The sequence below is a fragment of the Ochotona curzoniae genome, unplaced genomic scaffold (genome assembly GCF_017591425.1).
Source record: "Ochotona curzoniae isolate NIBS_2020 unplaced genomic scaffold, NIBS_Ocur_1.0 contig_2235, whole genome shotgun sequence".
Taxonomy (NCBI): domain Eukaryota; kingdom Metazoa; phylum Chordata; class Mammalia; order Lagomorpha; family Ochotonidae; genus Ochotona; species Ochotona curzoniae.
The window spans coordinates 803,708-821,622 of NW_024465384.1; the positions used below are offsets into that span (position 1 = coordinate 803,708).

The 17,915-nt window shown below is 59.4% G+C and overlaps 1 protein-coding gene across 1 annotated transcript in view; it reads left to right on the forward strand.

The window, feature by feature from the left end:
- Positions 1 to 17,579, forward strand: part of CACNA2D4 (calcium voltage-gated channel auxiliary subunit alpha2delta 4) — a 75,776-nt gene extending 58,197 nt beyond the window's left edge. Inside the window, exons 27-38 of the mRNA XM_040972232.1 lie at positions 7,382 to 7,443; positions 7,618 to 7,662; positions 7,768 to 7,830; positions 11,088 to 11,158; positions 11,577 to 11,652; positions 12,051 to 12,103; positions 12,277 to 12,329; positions 13,400 to 13,420; positions 14,297 to 14,414; positions 16,068 to 16,180; positions 16,368 to 16,450; positions 17,475 to 17,579. Of these exons, the coding sequence (XP_040828166.1) occupies positions 7,382 to 7,443; positions 7,618 to 7,662; positions 7,768 to 7,830; positions 11,088 to 11,158; positions 11,577 to 11,652; positions 12,051 to 12,103; positions 12,277 to 12,329; positions 13,400 to 13,420; positions 14,297 to 14,414; positions 16,068 to 16,180; positions 16,368 to 16,450; positions 17,475 to 17,579 (863 nt within the window). The remainder of the gene's footprint in view (positions 1 to 7,381; positions 7,444 to 7,617; positions 7,663 to 7,767; positions 7,831 to 11,087; positions 11,159 to 11,576; positions 11,653 to 12,050; positions 12,104 to 12,276; positions 12,330 to 13,399; positions 13,421 to 14,296; positions 14,415 to 16,067; positions 16,181 to 16,367; positions 16,451 to 17,474) is intronic.
- Positions 17,580 to 17,915: the final 336 nt, after the last annotated feature.

Genomic DNA, 17,915 nt, shown 5'->3' on the forward strand with positions numbered 1-17,915 from the left:
TTGCTGGGCTGAATGGCAAGCCAGGTCTCCGCTCTCAGCCTCCCCTCTCTCCAGCAGACACAGAGGCGGTGGTGACAGGCACACATCAGGGGGGCGGAGGGCGGAGGAGGGGGCTCTCTTGAAGCTGCTCGGGGCGGGTGGGGGACTGGGGAGAGGGAAACCAGGGCTGAGCAGACAGTGCCAGAGCAGGAGGCAGCAGGGGGGCACGTGCCCCGTTGAGTGGGCTGAAACAGTCCCTGGAACCTGGGGGGGGCCGGGTGATCCTTCCTGGGGGAGCTGCTGCAGGGTGCTCTGGTTCCCCATCACCTCCACAAAGGTTAGCATGACGCACCTGTGCCTAACCTGCAGGCAGAGGCTAATCCCTCTGGTGACCTGGGCTCAGATTCTGGTGAAAGACATTGACAGATGACTCCTTGCCCCCGGCATCCATGCCCTTTCTCCCACGCCTTTGCCGTTATCCCCACATGCCAAATGTAGAAGCCACTGAGTGTGCCCCTGTGGCCTTCCACCAGGGGGGGTCCCCACCCTAGTGCCCCTGGCTCAGCGTGCTCCCTGCCCTGGTCTAGGGTCCATGGGGCTAGGGTGCCTGCCTCAGGACAAGGTCTCAGCAAGGCCCACAGCTTGCAAAACCCAGCCGACTGTTCTACTGCCTTCCTCCTGCTGCAGCCAGGGCGAGCAGTGCTGAGCCATGGCAAGGGATGCACCTGAGCCAGTAGGAGGAGCGTCCTCCAGACTCCACTCCAAGGAGCCTGGGCAGCAGCCAAAGTCCCTAGGGGGAGGCCACACCTGCTGTCAGCTGCCTGGTTACCAGGCCCTTCTAGGAACCCTTCTAGATCTCCTTCCTGGTGTGGGCATACACACAAACACACACACACACACACACACACACACACACACACACACACACTGCCCAGGCAGCAAGGAAGGAGGTTTAAGAAAAGCCTCTATATTTATACTTGGAACAGACGCATACCCTCCTGCTCGGTTTTAAAACACACGCCCCATTCTCACCCCCAGCTTCCTGCACCCTCATTTCCTTGTCAAATATTCCCAATCCCAAATAGACTTCCTGGGAAAGCAGAACCCTAAATCCCTTCCCCCACCAGCATCTCCCCCCCAACCCCCGCTAGCAGCAGCTTCCCTGTCCGCTGAGACCCTGAGTCCCCCATCCTGCCAACACTGCCTGAGGCTGGGGTGGTGCCCCAATGAGGGCAGGGAAAGCCCTTGTTGACTCTGGGGACCGAGACAAATGGAGGGGGACTGGCAGAGGGCACAGCTCTGTGCCAGCTCCTCCTTCCCCCACCACCTCCAGACTCTCCACCCCCCCACCCACCACCACTACCTCCATACCCCTCCCCTGCTGCCTATTCATATCCAGACAGCCCCCCGTGACCTCCCACCACCTCACCCCAGCTTGCACAAACCCAGAAGAAACCCAAGGGCTGGCCTGAGGAGCCTCTCCCTCTGCGGCCTCCTTGACCTGGCCCTCCTGGGTTCCCTCTTGGGGCAGTGCCAGCGATGTGCTGCCTGTGTGTGTGTGTGTGTGTGTGTGTGTGTGTGTGGCCATGAGTAGGGCCCTTGCTGCTGGGTTTCCCTCCCAGCTAGACCCCTCCCCCTCCTCTCTCCTCTCCTCCCAGCCCACCAGGCTCCACGTGCTCAGCCTCCTCCCCACCCCCACCCGATGTAGTTATCTAAGCTCTCTGGGGCATCAGGGAGGCAATGCCCAATAAGCCCTGATGTGCAAGTGCCCACAGCACTGCCCCCCTGCAATTCCAACAGTGAAGCAGATGCAGGGAAGGGGAAGGTGGGAGGGTGTCAGGCAGCGCCTGCAGGATACCCACCACCATTGCTGTCCCATACCTGCTGGGCAGTGCAGATTGGAATGGCCCATTCGGGTCAGACTGGCCCCTGTGTCCAGTGCTGTGCTGGCCACAGGTGCTGAGTGCCACTGTTCCACTGCAACTCCACGTGTCCATGTCCCTGAGACCAGAAAGTCTGGTGGGCGCGCTCTGGTATCCTTCTAAGCTAAGACACAGCCCCAACTAGCAGAGTCTGACCCATTATGGGGCTGAGTGGTGGGACAGGCACAGAGGGTGTTCCAAGCCCGGCTTCCTGTCCTCGGGAGAGCTAGGGAGCTGCAAAGGAGGGGGTGCAGGCTTGCAAGGAAAGAGGCCAGCTTCCTCTCCCTGGTCCACTCTGAGCCACGCCCACAGCAGACTACCCGCACCTGTGGCCAATTCTTCTGCACCCTTGCCCAAGGACAGTCAGCAACCCCAGCTGCACAGCCCTGGGGACCTAGCCCACCCAAGGCTTGCCTATAGCAGTGAACAGCAGCACTCTCCCACCCCCTTCCCACAGGACCCAGGAACGGAACATGACACGCAGACAGCACCACCGGCTCTTGGCTGCTTCCCCATGCTGCAGGGACCAGTTTCCATGCCACCAGGGGGGCTGGCATCTGGCACCCACACTGCCTTTCTCCCCTTCCCTTCCCTGCCTGGCTCTCTTCCACCAGCAGAACCCACAGCTCATGTCCCTAGCACTTTGGGGTCCAGACGCCCAATATCTCCCCAATATCTCGTGTCCTCAGGACACCTGGCCCTAGCAACTGCCCTCAGGCAGGAGGCAGCCAACAGCTGTGTTTTTTGTAGAGCGAAGATGGTCCCTAGTTCCCCTGCCCCAGGCACCCTCCCACCAGCCGCTCTAGCACTCACCTTGCTTCACTCTGACTCATCCAGTTAGACCCTCCAGGGGCTTCCTGGAAAAATCCTTGACACCACAGTCCACCACCTAGTCAGCGCAGTGGGCAAGGCTGCTCCCCAGCAGAAGAGACCCGGGCACAGCGCACAGCACGGGGAGAAGGCTGCCCCCGGCAGCTGCGGAGGGGGACGAGGCTGCTGGGTCAATAACAAACGGAGGAGAGGGTAGAGCAGGAATGGAGGGAGACCGCGCGGAGAGGGGGGAAGGAAGGGCAGACGGAGGAGAGCGCGCGCGTGAGCGAGAGCGAAGAGCCCGAGCAATGGAGTGACAGCTGGGACTACATCTGTGATGACAGCAGCAGCCGCGCGCGCTAGCGGGCGCGCGCGTGTGCGCGCACACACACACAAACACACACACACACACACACACACACACACACACACACACACACACACACACAGGCGCGCGTCTGAACCTGAAAGAGCTCCCAGCCACCCTGGCACGGCTCACATTTCAGTGGAAAAAAAAGTGCCTGTGGGTGCGTCGTTTCTGGCTCCAGGGAGGAGCCAGGCAGCTCCATTTTCCTTCCAAGGCTCTGGCTGTTACCCTTCAGTCCTGGTTGCGGCCCTGGCCCTTCTGTCTCATGGCGGCTCCTCGGGTGCCTTCTCTCTGGGTAGGGAGCACAGAACCAGGAGCACAGAGCTGACTTTTTATCCCTGAGAGGTGCTTCTTCAGCTGGGTCTTAGCTGCACAGGAAAAAGGAAAAATCCAAGAGTGATTGTCCCGAAAGAGGTTCCCTGAGGGGTAACAGGGATGCCCATTGTGCCAGACCCTACCCAGGAACGGGACCCTGAGCCACATAGGGCTTAGGAGGCACTTAGTCCTGCAGAGGCCTGACTACCCCTGGCCAGGGCTGTTTAGGGAGCCAAACACAAGAGCAGTCAGGGGCCTGGGCTATGCAGTGAGCTCACCCAGGGCCCAGAAATTCAGTCCCTGCCTCCCCAGCTGGCACCCCAGGCCCCTGGCATTTAACTCTGCTGGGCAAAGAGTGGTACTCAAGGAATCAGGTAGCAGCTCAGCTGACCAATCAGGACAAAGCAGGTAGGAGCAGAAACTGTTTTTCCAGGGACAGAAAGTGGCCACCCAAAGGGGTTGAGGCAACATGATTTACCTCCGAAGAGTTCCTGCCCCTCTTCTCATGCTTTCACACACCCCTCTTCAAGCACACTCCCCATGCCCGAGGAAGTGGGCCCCTCTGGGAGCCTGGAAGTCTCCTCTCACCCATGGGTGGCTTCCTCCCTCCTCCCTTCAAACTCAGCCAGAAGGTCAGCCCAGGTGCCATTTGACCTTCTCCAAGCACTCTGGTGTTCTGTATCTCAGAAGCAGGTGCACGGTGGCCTGTGATGTGCTTTATCACCTCGCCTGCCTGGCTTCAGCCTCAGCTGCTTCTAGTCCACTGAGTCTAGACTCTGCTCATCAGCTACCTGTGAGCCCCAGGATAAGGCAGTCTGGGGTCCCTGGTTCCCCTCTCGGTTCCTCCAACCATGCAGTCTGCATGCAGTTAAACATAGACTCGAGCTGAAGAGGCAAATCCAGGACTAGGAGGGACCATAAGGGACCCTGTAGGAACCCTTTTTGGGTGCGTGACCTCACGTGTGCGTGTGTGTGTGTGTGTGTGTGTGTGTGTGTGTGCGCGCGCAGCTGTCTGGCTGTGCCATCCTCAATGACAAAGCAGCATGGAGGTGACAGCTGGGACTTGAGCATGGGGCATGCAGCTTGACAAGCTGCCTGCCGCCGTGATAAGGCTCTTTTATTGGGTGTCCGTGTGAGCATGTTTGGAAGAAAACCACCAGGTTAGAGTGGAGAGATGGAGCCATGGGTCCTGCGGGGTGAATCATCAGAAACCTGCATTCCTCCATCAGGTCCTGGCAGGTGTCGTGAGGGACCAGGGTTGAGGTCTAAAACAGGGACCCTCCACACACAGGTACCTGTGACAGCGACAGTAAAGGCATGGTGTCAGGCTCACTGCAGGCTGGCAGGTCACAGTGACAGGAAGGGCCGGGCCTCTGACAGTTGGCTAGCCAAGCATAGCCAGCTATCTGAAAGAGGTTGGATTCTCTCTGGGTTTGGCATGATGCGAGGATTTGACTGAACCTATGTCAGGGGGCATAAGGTGTTGGGCCAGGCAGAGCACAGAACACAGACATAGCTGGGCCCCTGTTGGCCACTGCCTTCCCTCCCCTCCCTCCACCCAGGACCTGGTCCTATGGTCAGCACTGCTCAACCCTTATCTTCAGAAAGGGTGTCTGTGTCTCATTTAAATGTCCCCATGGGGAATTTAGACAACTCGTTGTCTCTGAGGTCTCCAAGAGCTAAATCTGCAAAGTTTCAAGTGCCAAGTGCCAGGCTGGCAAGGGGCAGGTTCCATAGGGGAGGGAAGAGGGTGAGCAAGGCTTTGAAGCCCAGACGTGAGGTGGCCCAGGGAGCTGTCACAAGATTGTGCAAATGACCGGCTCACATGGGATGTCTGTGTGAAGCTCAAGAAAGTGCACTGAGTTCCACTGCAGGATGGGTAACAACCCAGGTACTAGCAATGAAAACCCACGTCTTCGGCCTCATTCTTGCAAGGAGAGACAGATGGTACTTGAGCAGCCTGAGAATTAAATCAAATGAAAAATAAGAGTGATGTCCTTACTTCAGGTGGCATTCAGCTGAGCTCTGAAGGTGAGGAGGAGTCAGTGGGTGGCCAAGTGCTGGCATGTCAAAGGTATTCTGGAGGTACAAGGGAGAGGAGCAGAGTGTGGCAACTAAAGTCCACAGAAGTGGTGTGGAGGCTAGGGGCAGGACTACCGTGGTACCAGGCAGCACGGGGGAAGCAGTGGAAGGCCAACCACAGGGAAGGAAGGCCTGGTTTTGCTTGTCAAAGAGTTCGACACCCCGCCTGACAGGTCCAGGAGGCAGTGGCAATGGCCCCGGCACAGCTGCCACAGATACCCAGGACACCTGAACTGCATTTCAGCAATGGGCCACAAACCTGCTCCCCTCACCCATTGCTACCTGCAAACTTGAGCTTCCTTCATGGAGCTTTCAGCCGGCTGCCCTCCCAGTGTGGGAATCTGGGAACTCCCTCTGTGGAGAGTCTTCTGAGCCCAGAAGAGGTACTGTCTCAGCCCAGGAGAAGTCTGAGGTCCCATGGACTTGAACGAGCTTTCTTAAGTCTAAGGAGTTGCAGTTCCCAGCAGGTGGTGGGGAAAAATCTGCCTAGAGAACCGGGTGGGAATGGAGGCGTGGGACATGGAAGCCTCCCCCCTCTAGCTGCATCTAGACTCTTCCCTGCCTGTGCCCTTCCTGCCTAACCCTTTCGGCCATCAGACCTGTAAACAACAAAAAGCCCTCCAATACCTTAAATACCTTAAATGTCTTAAATGCCCCCTAACTCAGGACCTGCTCAAAGGGATCACAGGACCCCACGGGTGCCTCTCCTTCCTCTCCCCCTCCCCTCACCCTGGGGGGCTAGGAGGGTCTTGCTTTCATGAGGTGCAAACTCAGCAAAATCAGATCAGCTCTAGTATGTCACTGCCTGACACAGTGGGGGTCACCGCCACGTGGCCAGCGAGACTGAAATCAATGAGACAGGATCAGGTCTTGGGTGCCCGGGCCACACTCTAAATCCTGACAGTCGCATGCGATGCATGGCCTCTGTGTGGCACAGCACAGGTATGGGTCATCTCTGGCTCACAGGACACAGTTCCAGGGTGTGCAATGGGAACCTCCCCTGGGAGCACTTCATCAATGCAGATTCCCAGGACCCAGCCACCCATTTCTGGGAGAAATGGACTTAAAAATATAAATTCATTTTCTAAAAAGTGCTGAAATCCACACACAGGCTTTTATCACATGCTCTGGAATCTGCCAGGAACGCAGCATAATGATAGAACCCAGGTCTGTGCTGATACGGAAACCCCAGGGTGGACGTGTGGATTGCCCAGGCCCTATAGCTTCCTTCCCTGTTGCCCGTCAGGACTGCAGCCCACATCCAAAGAGCTGGGTCCAGTTAAGAGAGAGAGGTTAAGAGCTGGGTCCAGTTCAGGATAGGGGCCTGCTTCTGTGACTCCCCAGGTGGCTGCTGTGGAATGCTTGCAAAACCCAAAAGATGCTGAGTGGGTGGGCACGTGGAGGAGTCCAGTGTGCCCATGAGCCCGGTGCCTGTGGATATTATTAACCAGGCACTAGCAAGCTGGCCTAGTTATTTCATTTTTATTTTTTCAGTGTAACCTGCCTTTTCTTCCTATTCTTCAGCCCCAAGTTTTCCTGGAGCTCTTTGTCCCAGATTTTTCTTAGTGCACAAGCCCCTACTGGGCTCTCCCAGCCAGCTTAGGGATCAGAGAGGCCAACATCCTTGCAGGCCGTTCTGGGTCCACAGCTGGCTGCAGTCGACCTGTGAACCCAGGCAGTCTGGCCCCCTTCTCTCTCTCTCTCTCCCACACCTCTTCCCCTCCCTTCCCTTCTTCCTCTCTCCCCCTCTCCTTTCCCTTCCAGCGCGGGGGGGGGGGGGGGGGGGGGGAGGGCACCCTGCAGAGCCTGGTGCCGGGGCTTCCACACGCCCCATCCCTCCATCACCCGCCTAACCTGAATCTGTTTTTCTACCACTGTCTCTCCCACTCTGCAAACACACCCGCAGCGGTGGGCGTGCAGATGAAGTTGGAAGTCCTCGGGCGCCGACTGCAGGCAGCCACGCGCCAGGTAGGAGCTGCACCAGCGCCAGCCCTCAGCCGCACCGCCCCGGCCCTGGCCTCACCACTCCCCACCCACTGCCCCGCCAGCAGCCTGTTGCAGCCCTGCCCCTCCCTCCACCCCGACCCCCAGTGCCATGCTGCAGTGCCATGCTGCAGGCTCTGACGGTGCCTCTCTCCCCAGTGTGATGTGGCAGCTGGGTCGTGCGCACGGAGCTGTGAGGACAGTGTAAGCTTCCTGGGGACCTAAAGGGGACTGGAAGCCCGCACATGGCATGAGGGCGCGGCGTAGCAGGGTACATCTGGCCTGACCACCTCTGAGTCTCTTTCCCAGGATCTAGACTGCTTGGTCATAGACCACAACGGCTTCATTCTCATCTCGCAGAGGGTCCATGAGGTAGGACCGTGTGGAGGGTGGGGCAGAACCAGAGGGCAATGGGCAAGAGGAAGAGGCCAGTCAGGGAAGAGAGGGGGAGGGAGGCCTGCACGTGCTCCTCAGTCGCTGCCAGTGCCACCATGCCCCTTGCTGTTCCTCCAGCACGTGCTCAGCAAGGCAAGGCAGACACTTAGGGACAATTTGTTAGAGCAGGCCAGCCTCCCCAGGTAACAGTTTAACCAGGAATCAAGCCAGCGCTGCAGCCTTCGGGAGCCTGGGGTACATCCACTTGAATCCTCCCATCAAGTCCCCAGCCATAGACTTGCATCCTAACAGGAGGGATGCCCGCCTCGGGGTGAATTTTGCAGTAACTGGCCACGTGACTGGGGCACATGCCAGCCACAATCCCTACCTGAGTTTTCTCCTCTGGGAAATAAGGCAGCTGGTCTCTGGGTGGCCAGGGGAGACCAAGCCTGGTGCCTGGGTCAGGTGCGGAGCGGTGGGAACACAGGTTGATGTTGGCTGGGTCCATGGTCTGCTCTGCATGGGGTTCAGGTCCGCTCCCCCAACCACCCCAAGACCTGCAGTCAGGGCACTGGCAGGTGGAGGGACCAGAGCTGTCATTCCAGAGCACGGTCTGAAAAGGACTCTTGCCCCTAGGTTGGCAGCGAGAGTGAAGAGAGGGATGGTTTCTTGCATTTATCCTGGTAAGGGGTAGGAAGAGTGGAGTCCCCAGCTGGCCTGCAGAACAGGGGTACCAGGCCCACCCAAAGACTCCTGCCCTCCTACCCCAGCCTGCCGACACCCCCCAAACACAATTGCAGTCAAGGGTCTCTAATAACGGGCTAGGTAAGGGATGTAAGGAAACATTCTAGAAGGGACGTCACGCCTGCTGCTTCCTGCCCCTCTTTTTAGACAAGAAAGTGTGGCTGTCCCCAGGCAGGAGGCTGTGTGACATTTGCTCCATCCTGGGGACGGGACACGTGGGCAGCAGCCGCCTCCCACCCGCGAATCCCCGGGAGTGCCCACTCTGCCCAGCCCAGCAGGCAGGAATGCCATCTCCCTCCTCCAGGCCAGCAGGGAGAGGGCAGCAGGTGGGGGTCTCAGGGACCCTCTGACAAGAGCTCACAGGCAGTGTCCGCCCCTTGGCTGCGCAGGCTCAGAAACGTCCTGCCCCAAACTCTCCCCTGCCCAGCACAGTGGCCTACACGCACTTATTCAAACAAATGAAGACGGCCGACATCAGCCACCACGGACCCCTTCCTCAGACACACTCCGGAAGTCCCCTTCCTCAGACACACTCCGGAAGTCCCGCCCGATGCCCTTGTTCCAAACAGTTCATTGGCCAGCCGCGTCGCAAGAGCCTCTGGGAAATGTAGTCTTATAGAGGAACCCATTACTACTGTGGATTTTTCGAAGTCTCTCCCCTAGCCTCGAGTTAGGAAGGAAAGAAACAGTCCTGTGAGCACGTGGCCCGGCCTCCAGAGGAGCCTTGCCTCCATCCATGCCTTCCTTCCCTCACGCATTTCCCTCAGCAAACAGGCATGGAGGGGTGGGGTGCTGAGATGCCGCTGAGAGGGAGCCGTGGGGCAGGGCGCTTGCTCTCAGCATCCCTCCCCTCCGAGCCTGCTTGCTCACGCACGCCTTCCGGCTGGCACCTGCTCTGGCTCTGCCCTCTGCCGTGAATCCTGTCAGGCCTCAGGACAGCACAGTGGATCCCCTTTTCTTCATGGAGACACGTCAGGGCCATGTTCGCCTGGCCAGGCCGCCCTACTGTGTGCTGTCTGAGAGGTGTCAGAACAGAGTCCAGCTGGCCAGGCCAGGCAAGCAGAGAGCCTGAGGAGCCCTCCGTCTACAAGCCCTACTTGGCTTGCGTTAAAATGTTATTACCTGTTCATTTCTGAGGCAACTTTTTTTTTAATTGCCTATGTGTGTCTTAAGATATTTTTTTTTCACTTTTATTCTTTATTTTTGACAATCTTTGCATAGTTAATTAGGGCACAAAGGTTCAAGGGCTACAGAAAAGTAGGTAGGACTATTATTTCCACATTGTTTTTTTCTGCATCTGGGGTAAAGGACCCTAAGATTTTTAAATTACTTGATATGCTGAGTGATAGGAGAGAGGGAGGGAAAGAGCTTCCTTCCACTGCTTCACTCCCCAAATGGCCACAGCAGCTGGGGCTGGGACAAAGCCAGGAGCCTGGAGCTCCATCAGGGTCTCCCTGGGGGGCAGGGCCTATAATTGGGCCATCTTCCTCTGCTTTCCCAGGCCCATCAGCAGAGAGCTGGGCTGCAAGTGGACCAACCCTGACACAAACCGGTACCCATTATGGGATTCCCGTGTTGACACCCCACCACAGTGCTGACCCTGAGGGGACAGTGTGGCCAGGCGTTTTTTTTGTGCCATTCTAATTTTGTGAGTGGCTTCCCAACAGGAAATACTCTTAGCTGCAGGGACTATGGAAAGGGACATCAGCCCAGAGTAGCATGAACCATGTTAGGACGCCATGGAAGCCACGCCTCGCCAGGAGGCAGCATCATCTCACGGAGAGGAGCCCTCCTCCGGCTGCTGCCAGCACACCTGGGGTCCTCCCGGCCTCACCACCTACCCCACTTCACATCACCCCACATGCCTCCCTCCAGGCCCCTGGTGGGCACAGAGCTCCGCCCATGCCGCAGGGCCCTCCTGCAGGTCAGCCGGCCTTCCAGCCTTAGCTCCCGTGCCAGGCAGCCATTGCCTTCACTGGTCACCACGGTGCGTGCCACAACTGCACAAGGGAAGTGAGAGAGGAAGTGAGAGGGGAGGGCACGTTGCATGTGCCCAGGCGCCTGCTCCCCTGCCCCGGCTCGGCTCGGGAACACGGTGTGGGGTGGGGGTGCCTGGCCACTGGATGCTACTTGACGGTGAGACAAGCGATGCGCAGGACAACTTTCGGGCCATAACCGGCAGAAGCAAAGGCATTTGACGGCTGATCCTTGTGCCTGCATGGGCACACGCTTGCACACACACACACACGTGCGCATACAGACACAAACGCCTTCACACATATACGCATGCACACACACGCACCAAGTCAGCTTTCCAGAAACTTCTTGTCCATGCTGACTTCTTCTAAAACCAGAACCGCCCTCCAGACGGAGCTCAACTAAGGGGCTACAACTGGGTGGGGCAGCAGGTGGGCCCGGAGGAGGGGGCCGGGCGGGGTAGGGGGACATGGGGAAGGGCCTGCCCCAGGGCTTCCCTGCTCTCAGCCGCCTCTCTCCTCCCACCCCCACAGACGGGGAGGTTCCTGGGGGAGGTGGACGGCGCCCTTCTGAGCCAGCTAGTCAGCATGGGCGTGTTCATCCGGTAAGTGGGACACGCAGCAAACGCCGATGCTAAATGCTCCAGACAGCTCTTAGATCCTGGCCTCAGAAATCCACACCGAAAGCAAACCATTCCAGAGCTGGGGGACAAGCTGGTGGCGGGGAGGGGTCACCAGGTCACGTGGACATCCCTGGGAAGCAACCCAGCCCCAGCCATCCACCCCCATCCCAGCTCAGGAAGAACCAAGACAGCCCTTCCGCCTCCTGTCCTTCCAACTGCACCAAGTACTGAATGGCAGCTTTTAGCCTGAGATGCCTTCTTGGCAGCCTTAAGGTCTGGGGGGTCCGAACCCCACCCCCCCAGTCACACACACACACACACTGCCAGGCAAGCTCCCGGAGGCAGCAGCAGCAGGCACAGGGCTGGCCTCACGGTTTTCACATGTGTCTCTGGCTTGCAGAGTAACCATGTATGACTACCAGGCCATGTGCAAGCCTGCGAGCCACCACCACAGTGGGACCCAACCCCTGGCCAGCGTGAGTGTCTCCCCCGCCTCTGCCCTGCGTCCCTAGCCTCACTGGATCTTGGCACCTTGTTTCCCCCTGACCCTTCCACCCCTGCACCTGACTCCCCCTGGCCTGTGCAGCTCACACCCAGCCCAGACCATCCTGGAGCCCCGCAGGCCCTGTCCTCGGGCAGGGACCAGAGGGGGTCACTGTGGCAGAGATGGGCCATGTCTAGACTCACTTCACATGGTCCCTCAAGTCCCCGGAGGGGGTCACCCGTTCCCTGGGGTCTCACCCTACCCAAGAAGCAAAGTGGCTCTCCCTAGCTCGTTGGGTTGTTGGGGGTGCCTTGGTAGGGGTGGGGAGCTCCTCGCAGCAGCCCTGCCCACCCCGCCCAGGGGTGAAGGACTGCTTTGTCTGCTCTGCAGCCGCTCACGGCCTTCCTGACGGCGTCCCGGTGGCTGCTGCAGCAACTCTGTGTGTGAGTGGGTGGGCTGTGGGCAAGGGGCCATGCCGGTGTGGCCCAGGGCTGGGGGTGAGCACGTCAGGCTGTGGGGCTCCTACCCACTCAGCCCAGAGCTTCAAGCAGGGCTGAGGGTTACTGGGGTGGGAGAGGACACGGGGCTCCCCAAGGTCCAGTTCTGTGTCCCACAGGTTCCTGCTTGAGTGGAGTACCTGGGGCTCCTGGCACGAGCGAGGGACCGAGGGTGAGTCTGCTACAACTGCTTTTCTGTCAGCTCATTTGAAACTGTCCCCTGAGGGTGGCCATGACTGTCCCCTCAGGTGGCCTTGTCTGGTCCTCTCGGGATGGCCTTGACTGTCCCCTCAGGTGGCCATGACTGGCCCTCAGGGTGGCCTTGTCTGGTACCCTCGGGTGGCCTTGACTGTCCCCTCAGGTGGCCATGACTGTCCTCTAAGGGTGGGCATAATTGGCCCCTAAGGGTGACCTTGACTGTCCCCTCAGGTGGCCATGACTGTCCCCTCAGGGTGGCCATGACTGTCCCCTCGGGTGGCCTTGACTGTCCCCTCGGGTGGCCTTGACTGTCCCCTCAGGGTGGCCTTGACTGTCCCCTCGGGTGGCCATGACTGTCCTTTTGGGTGGCCTTGACTGTCCCCTCAGGGTGGCCTTGACTGTCCCCTCAGGGTGGCCATGACTGTCCCCTTGGGTGGCCATGACTGTCCCCTGAGGGTGGCCATGACTGTCCCCTCGGGTGGCCATGACTGTCCCCTCGGGTGGCCATGACTGTCCCCTCGGGTGGCCATGACTGCTCCTCAGGATGGCCTTGACTGTCCCCTCGGGTGGCCTTGACTGTCCCCTCGGGTGGCCATGACTGTCCCCTTGGGTGGCCATGACTGTCCCCTTGGGTGGCCATGACTGTCCCCTGAGGGTGGCCATGACTGCTCCTCAGGATGGCCTTGACTGTCCCCTTGGGTGGCCTTGACTGTCCCCCTCGGGTGGCCATGACTGTCCCCTTGGGTGGCCTTGACTGTCCCCCTCGGGTGGCCATGACTGTCCCCTTGGGTGGCCATGACTGGCCCTCAGGGTGGCTGTGGGATTTGGGACTCTGGTGTGTTTTATTGCTCACCTCTCATCTCGCTGGACCCTTTCCCATGCTCTGCCCACTCCCGGCTCCCTCATTTCCCTGTGTGTGACATCACATCACCTTGGCACGCCTCCACTGTGTGACATCATTACCACCCTGTGACATCCTGCCCTCGTGTGACATCATGTCCTTCCTGTGCCATTCCCGCTCTGTGCTGGGCTTGCCCTGAGCAGCCAAAGCTGTCTTCCATTACTGTGAGTAGCATCAGCAGAGGCCATCCTGGTTGGACAGGGCGGGTTGGGGATGCAGAGCACTGGGGGGCTGCACAATGCCAGCCCTCAACGCTGCATCCCAGGGATGAGTCCAGAAGGGCTGGGAGCTTGGGATCTCATCCTATACACATCCAGTACTGCAGCCTCCATGCAAGAACATACCGAGGACAAAGAGGCTGGGCTCAGAACACACACTGGCTCACCCTCTGGGGATCCTTAGACAGCGGCAGCTCCAACCCTGGGGTGCCCACCAGGTCTGGGGATGGCACCCTCACCAGAGTCCCCCAGCGGCAAAGCCCCCACAGGAAGCAAGCAGGCCACACCCCCAGAGGTCCAGGACACCTGCTCTCTAAAATGGAGGAGCTCGCTGTCACTCCCTGGTGGCCCGGGGGGCCCCCTCAGGCTGCTTTGTGTTCACCAAGTGTCCCATCCACCAAGTGTCACTTCCGCACAAGGTTCTGGAACCTTCCTCTCTTCTCAGATTGTAGCTTCCCAGTGGCCTGCCTCTTGCCCGTCCTGACTCAGGGGTTCCACCTCCAGGGTGCCCCACGTGTCCCCAGGTGTCTCAGGGGTGAGGGTTGGGGAGTGTGTGCGGGCACTGGCTTTGCCCAGCAGCCATCAGACATCCCTGGCGCCTCTACTTGGCTCTCCTCTCAAACTCTTAGCAGGGAGGGGAGAAGGGTGCACCTGCTGGCCATGGCTGCCCCTGAGGACCCGCTCCCGAAGGGGCGAATGTCCCCCCACGCCCAGAGAACTGGAGACCCAGGAAGCCACCTGCCTGTACCAGGGCCCACTTCTACACTCCCTGCAGCTAGGCGGCGCCCTTTCTCACACCTGCACCCATCTGCCTGCCCGCAGCTCACAAGCACAAGAAACATGACGTGCTGCAGCCCTGTGACACCGAGTACCCGGTGTTTGTGCACCAAGATGCCATCCAGGAAGCCAACGGGATCATCGAGTGTGGTGCCTGCCAGAAGTAAGAACCTGGGGCAGCCAGACCCAGCCCGGCTGAGGGACTGCCCCCTGCTCCCCGCTGGCCGGACTTCATGACCCTTGGGGGCGCAGAGAGGGGAAAGGAAGGTGGCTTGCTTCTAGGTGAGAAGTTACTCCCTTGGTGGGGGGGAACAAGTGAGGACCAAGGCCGGGGCCTGGGTGGGCAGAGGTGGTGGCCACTGCAACCTGAGGGGCCCCTTCAGCCCAGGCACTAGCCAGCTCGCTACCCCCAGCACCTGCCCTGTGCTGGCCAGCCTGCGGGCAGCAGCGGGCTCTTGGGGAGGTGGGACTGCAGGAGGAATTTGAACCTGCCGCCGCCTTCTGGGAGACTGGTGCTTGGACTGAAGACAAGCACAGAGTTTGAGAGCAGCCTCGGGCCGAGCTGTGTCACTCCCAGAATAGAAGCAAGACCCGCCACACGCGGTGCTGTAAATGTGGGCATCAGACGCTGTTTTGTTTTAATATTTATTCTTATTGGAAAGTCATATTTACAGAGAGGAGGGTCAGAAAGAGCGTCATCCATTGGTTCACTGCCCAAATGGCCACAACGGCAGAGCTGAGCTAATCCAAAGCCAGGAGCTGTTTCCCAGTCTCTCACATGGGTGCAGGGTTCTAAGACTTTGGGCCGTCTCTCACTGCTTTCCTAGCTATAAACAGGGAGCTGAATGGGCAGCGGAGCAGCTGGGACACGAACTGGCACCCATGGGGTTCTTGGAGGTTGACGATTAGCCAACTGAGCCATCATGATGTCCCTTGTCAGGTGCTTTGAAAAGCTGGGAAACGTGGTTAAAAGGCTTGGTGATCATGACAACGTCTGCATCCCAGGGTAGAGTGCCTGGACTCCACTCCAACTCTGGCTTGCTGCTCCACATAGACCCCGGGAGATGGGGGGGGTGGATGATGTCAGCCACGTGGGAGGCCTGCCTTGCAATCCCTGCTCAGCCATTGCAAGCTTTGGTTGGACGCTCTTTAATTTGCTCTCAAATTTCAAAGCAAATGTGCTGATTTTGGTTATGACACTCTGAAACCCCTAAGTAGTTTTTACTTACCACACGTTTTCTAGGGGCTTTGTGAAGACAACCTTACGTGCAAGGTGTGTGTGTGTGTGTGTGTGTGTGTGTGTGTGTGTGTGTGTGTGTGTGTGTGTGTGTGTGTGTGTGTGTGTGTGTGTGTGTGTGTGTTAGGAGATGCGCGGGACCCCAGGCTGCGGTGTCATCGCTGGCTCTGGCACTGACTTGGTCCCAGATTCCTGAGCCGTGTGCAGGGGCACAGTGCCACCTTGTGGCCAATGCTGGCACTGCGCCCTCCCTTACGGAGGATGGCCGCCTATCCCTCAGGGGAAGGAGTCGGGTGGCTCAGTCCCACCGCCTGCCTGCCTGCCTGCCCTCCCTGCAAACGCTGCTCCGAAGGTGAGGGGTGCGCACCTCCAAATGTGCCAGCAAAGGAGCGCGCTAACCGCAAGAGCTGGGGCCCGAGGAGGCCAGTAGGAGGAGTGCATCATTTGCCCCCATGGCTCTCGGGGTGGGCAGGCCCACCAGGGCTTTCCCTCGTCCCCAGGAGCCTCTCCCCCATGAGCAGCCTCCCTCGTCCCCAGGAGCCTCTCCCCCAGGAGCATCCTCCCTCGTCCTTGCCGCAGGGTCTTCGTGATACAGCAGATCCCCAACACTAACCTTCTCCTGCTGGTGACGGACCCCACCTGTGACTGCAGCAGCTTCCCACCTGTCCTGCAGAAGGCCACAGAAGTGAAATATATCCTTCCTTCCGGTCCTCCAGGACGAGCTGGGGTGGCACAGTGTCACAGAGCTGGGGCAGGGGGAGGGGTGCTGGGACATCTGTGTGTGTTCTCCAGCCCCTCTCTCCACTCTGGACGCAACCCCTGGTCCTCTGGGGTCTCCCAAATGGTACCCGATGTTAACCTTAACAGCGAGCTTGCCACATAACGCGTCGGTCAAGTGCCACAGGATGCGCTCCCAGAAGCCCCGGCGCAGACCGGACTCCTGCCATGCCTTCCACGCGGAGGTGACAGGCTGGGGCAAGGGGCACCGTGCCTGGCAGTGGGGAGCCACCCCATACCTGTGCGTGGGGGCGGGGGTGTGCAGGAAGCAAAGATGCACTGATCCGGTACAGGTGTCTGAGCTCCCGAGAGAGACCTTGGCAGATCCCTGGTGACCAGAGCAGCTTCCGTCCCCAGTTCCGGACAGGAGCGTGTGTCTGAGCTCCTCTCTGGGGGGGTACTCAGAAGTGTCTATGTCCCTGAGATGACCGGTGCCTGGGCCTCAGGGTGGCCTCAGGATGGCGCTGACCACCACCAAGTCCAAGGCAGGATTGGAGGCCTGGGACTTTTGGGGATAAGGAAGTGGGGGGTGGACATGGAGGCAGTCACCACAGCCTGTGACACTGTGGATCATGCACACCCCCACAACCGAGCCTCCTCGGTGAAGGTCCCCCAAAACAATGGACCCCACCACCGACACCATGGCTGGACTGCCGGAGTGCCAGGCCCTGCCCTTACACTGTCTCAAGTGTAGGGGTGTTTCCTATGGGCCTGACTCCTTGACCTTGAAGGACTTGCTGGGCAGATTCCAGGCAGGTGCAAAGGTGGATGGAATTACAGGGCTGCTGTGAACAAGGCAGCAAACCCACATCCAGGCTCCATGTCACAGCAAGCCGTCCGGGAGCAGAGACTAGCTCCAGCAGGCACCCCACTTCCTCGAGCAGAGGGGTCCCGGCTGAGGCAATGGTCCCCCTTGGCACCACATGGTCCTCACTGGCACCACACTTAGATTCACTCTGAGCAAAAATGGGAGGAAACCCGAGTGTGGACAGTTAGCAGGGTGATATCACAGGATGACTGCGGGCCTCGCCCCATGGTGGCTCCCCCCACTCCACCCCAGGCTGCTGGCTGCTGCTCCTTCTGCATCCCCAGCTCTCAGCCCCCAAGACAAGCGGGGGGCAGCCACAGCTCCTGCACTCCCTCCCTGCCCCAGCTCGGGCTAGTCCCTTCCTGCTCACAGCATTCCTCCCTACTCTGCTCCCATTGCAGGAGAACGCCCAGGACTGCGGCGGCGCGGCAGACACCTCGGCCTCACTCGCCCTTCTGCTGCTGGCCCTGTGTGCCTGCTTCCGTGGGGTCCCCACCCTTGTCTAACCCCCCTCTTTTGCCCGCCATGCCGGGCTCAGCCTGGCGATCCTCTCCGAGATGTTCTGTGAGGTCAGCTCCCCGCGTGGCCTCCAGCCCTCAGTTTGGAACAGGAAATGAGCACCCCACAAAGTGGTGACCAGAACCCCTGGAGCGGACAAACACCGTCTGTCCTCAAGGTGGCCACTGAGTCCTGGGTGTCCCACCTGCCAGCTGAGGAAGAGAGAGGAGCACCACTTACCACTGAGCGTCTCCCGCGTGAGCTGCTGGAGAAGGGCACCCCATCACCCAGTTGCTGCTCAGGAAAGTTTCGACCCCACTTTGGCCGTGTTGGAGGAGGAAGGG